At 42.5% G+C, this 10,401-nt stretch overlaps 1 protein-coding gene across 2 annotated transcripts in view; it reads left to right on the top strand.

Annotated features, from left to right (window-relative positions):
- The window catches only part of Plce1 (phospholipase C epsilon 1), a 307,054-nt gene extending 297,065 nt beyond the window's left edge, over positions 1–9,989 (top strand). The window contains exons 30-33 of one of the 2 annotated variants that reach the window (XM_036168280.1): positions 3,399–3,557; positions 4,550–4,768; positions 5,018–5,240; positions 7,456–9,989. In XM_036168280.1, coding sequence (XP_036024173.1) covers positions 3,399–3,557; positions 4,550–4,768; positions 5,018–5,206 — 567 coding nt within the window. In that variant the 3' untranslated portion in view covers positions 5,207–5,240; positions 7,456–9,989. The remainder of the gene's footprint in view (positions 1–3,398; positions 3,558–4,549; positions 4,769–5,017; positions 5,241–7,455) is intronic. The other variant, XM_036168287.1, reaches the window with a different exon arrangement.
- Positions 9,990–10,401: the final 412 nt, after the last annotated feature.

Raw genomic sequence — 10,401 nt, forward strand, 5'->3', positions numbered from 1 at the left:
ATCTCTCTGAAACGCTGTCTCAAAAAGGAAACAGAGGGCTGGAGAGGGCTCAGCAGTGAAGGCACACGCTGCTCTTGCAGAGGACCCACACTGGATTCCTGGCACCCATGGAAGCACCAAGGGCAACGGTGTGTCTGTCTGTAAGCCATGGCGGGGTGCAGCAGTGTCTGTCTGTAAGCCATGGTGGGGTGCAGTGGTGTCTGTCTGTAAGCCATGGTGGGGTGCAGTGGTGTGTCTGTCTGTAAGCCATTGTGGGGTACAGTGGTGTCTGTGAGCCATGGTGGGGTGCAGTGGTGTGTCTGTAAGCCATTGTGGGGTGCAGTGGTGTCTGTACCCATGGTGGGATGCAGCAGTGTGTCTGTAAGCCATTGTGGGATGCAGCAGTGTGTCTGTAAGCCATTGTGGGGTGCAGTGGTGTCTGTACCCATGGTGGAGAAGTGGAAACAAGCAGATCCCGAGGGCTATCTGAGCAGCCAGCTGTGCTGAAACCTCAGGTCCCAGGTCTAGTGAGAGAGCCTGTCACAAAAAAAGAGTGTAGAGAGCGACAGAGGAAGATGCCTAATGTCGACCTCTGGCCTCCATACATGGACATATGTGCATGCACACACACACACACACACAGAGAGAGAGAGAGAGAGAGAGAGAGAGAGAGAGAGAGAGAGAGAGAGAAAAGAAAATTAACAACAGCAAAAAAAAGAACCAAGAATTTTTTTTTAAAACAGTGTTTCACTATGTAGCCCAAGCTAGCTATGTAGACCAGGCTAGACTTGGACTCAGAGATTCACTTGTCTCTGCCTCTGTAGGGCTGGTGTTAAAGGTGTGTGCACAACCACACCTAACAAAACATGCATTCTTGCTGATTTTATGAAGCAACTTAGAATTTTTCCTCTTTGTGTGCGTGCATGTGTGTGTGTGTGTGTTCACATGTACAGGTGTGCTGTGCATGTGGAGGCCAGAGAACCATCACAAGTATTCTTCAGGAACTATCTAGCCACCTTGTTTTCTTTGAGACCAGGTCTCTCACTGGATTTGGATCTCACCAAGTAGCCTATGTTGACAGCCTAGCACAACCCAGGCTCAGCCTGTCTCTGCCTCCTGGTGCTGGGATGATAAACATGGGACACCACACCTGGCTTTTCTGCACATGCCCTGGAGCTTAGAGTCGCCTGCTCTGCAGCAAGCACTTTACTGACTCTCTCCTCAGCCACACATCCTCTTCTTCCTTCCTGCTTCAGAGAATGCTAGATCATAGATTCTGTCATGTGAACTACCCTTGATAGCACTTTTGGATTGTTTGAATATATAGTAATAAATGTAACAAGAACTGTAATTGGGGAGAAAAACATGCTGTAGAATGGTGGGGAACAAACATATTTTATGTAACAGAAGTAGACAATTCCTTCACTCCTCCTCCTCCATTATTAGATTGGGAAAGGTTGGAAACTCAGGTCATGTAAGCTGTAGGGCTGTGACTTCTGGGCTGTTGAAAAGGCTGGGGCCTATCCTTTCCAGTCTAGGTTACAGTTTGGCACCACCTGGTGGCAGTTTCCCATTCTGACCTAAGTATCAATGGGAACAGTCCTGGGTGATGAGACCAGCAGAAACTTGCAGGCCAGTGACAGCAAATCTTGAATTCTTCTGGTTGTTTAGCATCATTTCAGTACCCTGTCTGTGGAGATCAGGTTAGAAGACTGCTGGGAATGGAATTTTCTATGTGAAGTCTCGAGGTTGACAGGATCACCTACAACTTCCTTCGCCTCTCTTTTCCTGTGTCCACTCTCCTGTAGACTATAACTTTAAAACTACTGTCATTTGAAAATGGGGACAGCCAGGCAGTGGTGGCGCACGCCTTTAATCCCTTTGCCTTGGGAGGCAAAGGCTGGTGGGTCTCTGAGTTGGAGGCCAGCCTCATCTACAGAGCAAGTTCCAGGACAGCCCAGCTACACAGGCAGACTTTGTCTCAAAAAACAACAACAACAAAAATAAGGGGCTGATAAGTGGACAGAAACTATGTAAAAAAAATTGCAATCATATTCACACAATTTCAGGATTTTGTGTATTCACATGCTTGGAAAATACACTTATATATCAATGACAGACGTACACAAGGATACATCACCTAACAACAGTGAGATTTTGTTTACAGACTTCTTGACTCATTTGTTTGTTCATGAGAATGAGGTGATATAAAAAGAAAAGGAGAGAATAGAAAAGGGTTTATTATTTTCTTAACTGTCGGGGAAACATTTTTATGCATTTTGTGATTTTGCCTACACATATATCTGTGTACCAAATGCATGCCTAGTGCCCATGAGGGTCAAAAGGCAGGCAACATTGTGTCTCTTAGAAATGGAGTTACAGATGGCTGTGAGCCACCATGTGGTTGCTGGGAATCGAACCCTGGTCTTCTGGAAGAGCAGTCAGTGCTCTTATCTGCAGGGCTATCTTTCCAGCCCATTTCAATTTTTTAATAAAATAAAAATAGGGGCTGGAGAGATGGCTCAACAATTAAAACACATTCACTGCTCACGAAGAGGACTCAGGTTTGGTTTCCATTCCCCACATGGTGGTTTAACCTGGAACTCCAGTTCCACGGGATCTAACACCCTCTTCTGACCTCCAAAGGTCCCTCCCTGCATTCAGGTAGTACACATACATATGTGGAGGCATACACTCATACACATAAATTAATAAACAACCCTTTTTTAAAGATGATGCATACAGGAGAGGGAAATTGGGTTTCACTAAAATTTACCCAAATCCAATTAGCCTGATAATAATTCTCATATGATTGGGAATTCTATCAATATTCACTGACTGAAGTGTGGTTTACCTGCAGCCACTGATTGGGCCTTTTCATTCTGGGCTTTGCTTATCCCACCTGGATGAGTACACCAATCTTCCTATTTCATACACCCAGTATTTCTCTTTTGTAACTTCAAAATGAGAAGAGAATGAGGAGAGGGAGAGGGGGAAGGAGAGACGGGGGAGGGGAGGGAGAGGGGGGAGGGAAAGAGAGGGAAAGGGAGGGAGAGAGAGGGAGAGAAGGGAGGAAGAGTGGGGAGGGAAGGAGAGGGACACGGGGCATGTGTGCCACAGCATGTGGGTAGAGGTCAGAGGAAAACTTTGTGCATTTGGTTTTCCCCCTCCTCCGCATTTATATGCAGCCTAAGGATTGGACACACGTCATCCTGCTTGCACGTCAAGCACCTTTACCCTAAGCCATCTCACCAGCTCCCATGTCTCATATTCCCTTAACGTTAATGGTGTTTGGGGAATGGACTTCTCTTCAATACAGCTCAGATTTTTGCTACAAATTTTTTTGTCTTCTGAATCATCTTACCAATTATTCTATTATTATTATTATTATTATTATTATTATTATTATTTTAATGCAGACCCTAGAAGAGAAGAACATTGTCCAAGATGACAAAGAGGTGATCTTGAGCTCGGAGGAGGAGAGCTTCTTTGTTCAAGTTCATGACGTCTCTCCAGAGCAACCCCGAACTGTCATCAAAGCCCCCCGGGTCAGCACTGCACAGGATGTCATTCAGCAGGTAAAAGCCTCCTTGGGGGCCAGGGTGCAGTTCAGAGATACTGCCTGCCTGGCAGGCACAGGGCTCTGGGCTTGATTCCAGCACCGCAAGGAATCTTGCCTTTCCTCACACCATGCCTCTTGTTGATACAAATGACCGGGACAAATCAGATATGTGTGTGTATTGACAGCTCATCTATGAATGAATGAATTCATCTCTTAAGGATAGCAAATGGTTCTTCAGTCTGCAACCGATACTTAGCTACCATCTACAATGAGTGTGGATCTCTGCTGATAATGGGTTTAGGAGGTGACACTGCAGAAATTACCCCAGAAACACCTGAGTAAGTGCTGAATAACTGTCTCTGAAGGATGCCACAGAACACGTTAGAGGCCATCTCGACTGTTGGCCAAATCTTTTCCTCTAGATCAGGCTGCTTTTTCTTTTCTTTTTTTTTTTTCTTTTTTTTTTTTTTAACATGACTTCAGAGAACTGTTCCTCATGGCCTTCTCAAGGTTTGCATTCATTGAACTCCTGCTTGAAAAGTGATATTGCACAGTAAACAGCACAGACTCCTGATCACATGGCTGAAGGTTCAGTCCCCAGCTCTATCCCTTACTCACTCAGAGATCTCCAGCAAGGTCTCAAAAGCTCACTCAGATCTGTGTCTAAGTTATACTACGTGTTGGCAGACTTCTTTTTTGGGTGGGGAGGGAGGACTCTGAGTAATTTCTGTTGCATAAATCTTCCTCCTGTGTCTGACTTCACTAGCCCATTCCAGTTGCTCTGACACCACTGTGTAAGTCAGGACATTTGGAAACTAAGTGAGGTAACCTGAGAAGGAGTGTTATAAGCCATAGCTACTCAAATGATAATGAGGCACTGGGTGACCAGATTTAGAAGATACTCTCCATCGCTAAAAGTCAGAGCCACTTTCCCACTTTAAACTTTCATTCAGGATGGATGCAAACACAGGAGATGCTTGATTCAGCTGACCCTAACTTATCTTTCAGACCTTATGCAAAGCCAAATATTCCTACAGCATCCTGAACAACCCCAACCCAGGTGACTATGTGCTTCTGGAAGAGGTGATGAAAGATCCACCCAATAAGAAGTCTTCTACTCCCAAGTCCTCCCAGAGGATCCTTCTGGACCAAGAGTGTGTGTTTCAAGCCCAAAGCAAGTGGAAAGGTGCAGGGAAATTCATCCTTAAGCTAAAGGAGCAGGTTCAGGTAACATAAAAGTTACTTTGCTCTCTTTATAAATCATTGATAGTCAGTCGTATCATAATTAAATTTGGGAGCTGGTGAAATCTCTAGAAAGGTCCTAAGTCGAGCTGTTGGAAGGTAATTATTTTGTTTTTTCTCTGTTGGGAGAAAAGACAGAACATACTCCCTCTCTGAGTATGCCATGGGACTCAGGAGCCTGGGTTTACCTTTCCATCAAGGAAGGTTCTTTTTTTTTTTTTTTTTCCTACATAGGCATCCCGAGAAGATAAAAGAAGGGGCATCTCCTTTGCAAGTGAACTCAAGAAACTCACCAAGTCCACTAAGCAGCCTCGAGGACTCACATCGCCTCCTCAGCTTGTGGCCTCAGAAACTGTCCAAATTAAGGAGGAGAAACCCGTGGGTGCCTTGTCCCCCAGTGACACAGTGGGCTACCAGCAGTGACTGAGGACATCATGTGTGACCCAGGTATAGTAAGGTACTGTAGCATTTTGAAACTCAACAGAAAGTACTTTGTAACACAGGATGGGGCCTTGTGTCTTTTCAAGAAGCTTGTCCTCTGAAGACAGGTGGGAATGGTACCTCAATAGTACCCAGGCTCTGAAATTATATGCAAGCTATTAAAATTTTAGACTTCCTAGGCCAGAGAGGTGGCTCAATGGTTAAAGGTGTTTGCTGCCCAGCCTGGTGACCTGAATTTGTAGGACTCACATGGTGGAAGGAGAGAACTGACTCCCACAAGTTGCCCTTTGACCTCCACATATACACCATGGTATGTACATGCCCTTGTGTTTATACACACAATTGTTTTCAGACTTCCTTATTTTGTAAATAACTAACCAAAGGCCTCAAGGCAACCAACTTGCCCCAAGTGTCAGACAGACTTAAGTCATCACATATGGGACTGCCTTAATTATTAATAACACACATAACACTCTTCAAGAGCTCTATGGATCATTCAGTGTTTGGGATTCCTAGTATTATTTATTTGTTTCATTTAGATTCAGCAATCTCATCTCTTCCTCCCTCTAAAAACAATAATAATATAATAAATTAAAATGTGCCAGGTGTGGTGGCACCTGCCTATAATCTCAACATTTGGAAGGCAGGAGGATCACAAACTCAAGGTCAGCCTGGTCCATTTAGGGACCATAGTGAGACTGTGTGTTTAAAAAGCAAAGCAAAAGAAAAGTAAAAAAAATAATAATAATAACTTCCATCTCATCCTGAAAATGCAATGTCAGCTGCCCACTCCACTGCTTGATATTCACACACAAAGTCCATCTCAGCAGACAGATGATCTAGAACATGAAAAGGGATGTGAGGGAATCAAACTTATGAGCCTTCTTTCCACTGCTTCTGTGGTTGGAGGCTGTATTGCCCAGACTGGCTGTGGAGGTCTGAATGAGAATGGCCTTCACAGGCTCATACATTTGAATGCTTGGTCCCTAGTTGGTGGAACTGTTTGGAAAGGATTGGGAGGTGTGGCCTTGTTGTGGGACAGTGATTTAGATGACTGACCTTGGATTCCATTTCCCTTGGCAAGTTGTAGCTGGAGTTTTCTCCAGTCCTGCCTGGGCCCTCAGCCACTCAGATCCAAATAAACACACAGATACTTGTATTATTTAAACTGGCCCAATGGCTCAGGCTTCTTGCTGTCTAGATCCTACATCTTAAATTAACCCATTTCTAAAATCTATACCTTGCCATATGGCTTATGGGTATCTTTACATGTTGCTTCTCATGGTGGCCACTGGCAGCATCTCCTGGCTCAGCTCTCCTGTTCCCAGCATTCTCCTCTCTCTCTGTCCCATCTATACTTCCTGCCTGGCTACTGGCCAATCAGCACTTTATTTATTAACCAATCAGAGCAACACATTCACAGCATACAGATATCCACAGCAGCAAGTGATCCTTTTAAGTATTAAACTGACTTCATAGCTCTGCTAAACATTGGTGCTTTTCTTTAAAAATAGCCACTGGCACAACTATGCCCATTAATCATCTCTTTTATCAAGGTATTTCCAGGAACAAGCACTTTTTTTTTTTTAAGCTCTCTTTGTGCATTCTCATAAATAAACAAGTACAATGTTTTAGCCTTTCTGACTGCCTTGGTATTTCATGTTATTTGTTCTAAAATGATAACATCTAAAGTTTCAATAATAATAATAATCTAAGAATTTCTAAAGCAGCAAATGTTCACCTTACTCCTACCTGAAGTGATAACAGTTGAAGTAATTTCTCCTTTTCCTAAAGCTGAGGAACATTTATTTGATGTAATAAAAAGAGCTTTTGTTGTTTCTCCTAAGGAATGTGGTATTCCTGGGGCTGGAGAGATGGCTCAGAAGTTAAGAGCACTGACATGTTCAATCCCTAGCACCCACATGGCAGCTCACAACTGTCTGGGGATCCAACACCCTCACACAGACACACATGCAGGCAAAACACCAATGCACACAAAATAAAAATAAATCATTTTTTAAAAAGAATGTGGTGTTCCAAGACAGAAATAACAGTGTTCTACCTCCTATGGGCACCATGTTTTAACACTGTATTACAGAAAGTGACTTACTCAAATTAGCCACAAGGGCTATGGGCTTCTGGAGTTAACTACTCTGCACCTGGGTAGGCTGTAAATATTTGTACTTCTTTGTGTTCAACACACTAATAAGCTTGTGTGGATGATGTTACAGGTGAAAATCCTTGGTGAGAAGCTCTGAAGAAGGAACGTGGTGGAAAGAAATGTATCTTACTTCCATCACATTTAACTGGAAATTGATGATTTCTGAACTCCTGCCCTCTTCACACCTGATGTGAGGGACATGCAGAGGACAAGCAAAATGGCACAGGACTGCCAACCTACTTCCTGAGGAACAGGAATAGAGCAGGGACACCCAGGGTGGTGCACAGTTGTTACAGCTGGAGAAGCCATGCCCTAAGCTTGAGGCAACAGGCTTCATCTGTGACAGGCCAGGCGGTAAACATTTTAGGGTCAGGGATACATGGCTTCCGCTGGCACAGACTCAGCCCTGCCACTGGAGAGCAGCTGCAGCTGCCGACAACAGGCACAAAAGTGAACATGACTGAACAATACAAGTTTATTTATGGACACATAAATTGGAATTTCCTATCATTTTCACATATCACAAATCTTTCAAGTATTCCAACAACTTAAAATTGTAAAAATCTATTCTTAGTTTAAGCAAACACATGAATCTGGCCCAAGGACCAGCTTGCTGACCCAACTTGGAGAACTGGGAACCAGCGGTACAGAGGGTGGAAAACCTCGAAAACCAGACATAGGTTTAATGAGAAGTGGCAGTCTAGGGGCACTGGAAACGTAAATATGTCCTGTATGGTTTGTTAACAATTATTCAAATTAGTTCCTATATTGTGCACCAAAGTGCACTTTCTACAAATAGAAATGTTCTTTTTTTCAAAAGCTATTATTCATATGCCGACAAATTGTTCCAATTTCAGTTCTCACAAAATGAATTTAGAATGATGTACAATTAGTATCTACTGAGTTGTGATGTCTTAATAAGAAGCTTAATCATTTTTTTAAAAGCAAAAGCAGACTGAGTTGATGTTTAAGGTAGATTTATTTATTTTGCAATGTTTGTACTGACACTGTACTTATGTATTTATTAGACATAGCTTTCTTGATATTGCAATGGGTTACAAGCATTAGTGGTTCAAGCTATTTCAAGACATCCTAAAATAAAACATTTGAACAAGAGAAGTGGGCTAGACATTCAGTGCAATAGTGTCTGATTTACTGAAGAGCCGTGGATCCAAGTCACAATCGCCATTTGATGTAAATTATTGCTAAGACTGTCCTTCACAAAACTGTCAACTAAGTACGGTGGAGTCTTCTCATTCTTGAAATGAAGCAAACTGTGACTCACTAGACTGAAGTGTGTGTTCCTTCAGGGTCAAGCCTACGTTTTATCTTTCCACTAGCATCGTGCCATTGAAGATATTTTTCCTCAAATTATAAAACACATTAAAAATCCTGACTTTTGCTTTGAGATTTTTCCTTTACCAATTATAGAATGAATAAAACCACCCCTTCTTTGCACATTCTGAAAAGAGACATGTCAAAAACGCCACTCAGCTTTCACATCACTGGGAGATTCTTGCTGCGCCAGCGTTCTCTTGCCAGCAGAACTCAGACTCTATTCTCATGTGGGCAGTTGCACAGCACTTAAGGTTCCCTTTGAAATAAAATACTATGTCTGTAACAAGTGCACAGTGCTGCCTCACTTAAAAAAAATATTCTGGAAACATTTGATCAAGTCTCTATCAACTAAAGAGGCCAAATGATTTGGGTTGCAAATTAAATTTCGGGTCCTACCAGGCTGAGCCAAAGAAAATCTACAGGTAATAAGATGCAGAGCAAGCCTGGTGGCCTAGGTTTGTCCTGCTCACCCTCATGGTCCTTGCATAGCTAGGGATTTGATATAAAACAAATCTGAAACGCACCCCATACTCAAAATACTGATGTCAACAAACCTAGCCTGGGGCATCCCAATTTAGGTTAAAGGATACATTCTGATAAAATTGAGTCTTTGAGATTTTAGGCAGGACATTTTGCTAAAAATGTACATAGGGCCAGTGAAATGGCCCAGAGGATAAAGGCCACCCAAACCTAATGGCCTCAGTTTGATCTCAGACCAATGGAAAAAAGGAGAAAACTAATTCCACAAAACTATCCTCTGCCTCCATGTGTGCCCCCCACATCATATATACATACATATATGCACATAATAAAATAAAAAAATTTTAAATATAAACAGTTGATTATAGAAATGTGTCAGTTAATGATGGGGACACATTCTGAGAAATGCATTATTTGGGAATCTCGTATGAATGTCAGGATATACTTACACAAGCTAAGATGGCTACAGTGTCACTAAGCAAAAGGGTTTCTTTTTAGCTTTATTATAACATTATGGGATCATAGTTATGTCCTATGACACCCCACACAGCAGTCCATCACTGATCAGAGTATCACTGTAAGGTACAAGACTGCATTACAACTGACTAGCACAGTCTGGTGTTTTCTAGGAACACTAAAAGCTTATCTGAATTATACAGCCACACCAGTCTATCAAATGCAAGAAATAATCCTATTCATAATGAATTAGAATGACTATTGGAATTATCCCTACCACCATTTTATATTTTTTTAGAATATTAAGAAATCTGGTTAGCAAATTCTTAATCAGTAAAATTGGTATGGAAAAGAACTTAAATAAATATGCAAGCTGCTTTTATTGCAATTTTTTTAAAATGTGTGAATGTGAGGTCCCTGCAAAGGCTTACGGCCTACAGAGAAATGATCTGCAAGAGGCAGGTGTGGTGATATAGTGTTCCCCAAAATATTGTGCACCCTAATAAACTTATCTGGGGTCAGAGAACAGAACAGCCACTAGACAGACATAGAGGCCAGAAAATGGTGACACTCACACCTTTAATCCCAGCACGCTGAAGGCAGAAATCCATCTAGATCTCTGTGAGTTTAAAGCCACAATAGAAACAGCCAGGCATGGTGACTCACACCTTTAATCCCAGGAAGTAATGGCAGAAAGCAGAAAGGTATATTAGGCATGAAAACCAGGAACTAGCTGGTTAAG

The sequence above is a fragment of the Onychomys torridus genome, chromosome 1 (genome assembly GCF_903995425.1).
Source record: "Onychomys torridus chromosome 1, mOncTor1.1, whole genome shotgun sequence".
Classification (NCBI taxonomy): Eukaryota; Metazoa; Chordata; class Mammalia; order Rodentia; family Cricetidae; genus Onychomys; species Onychomys torridus.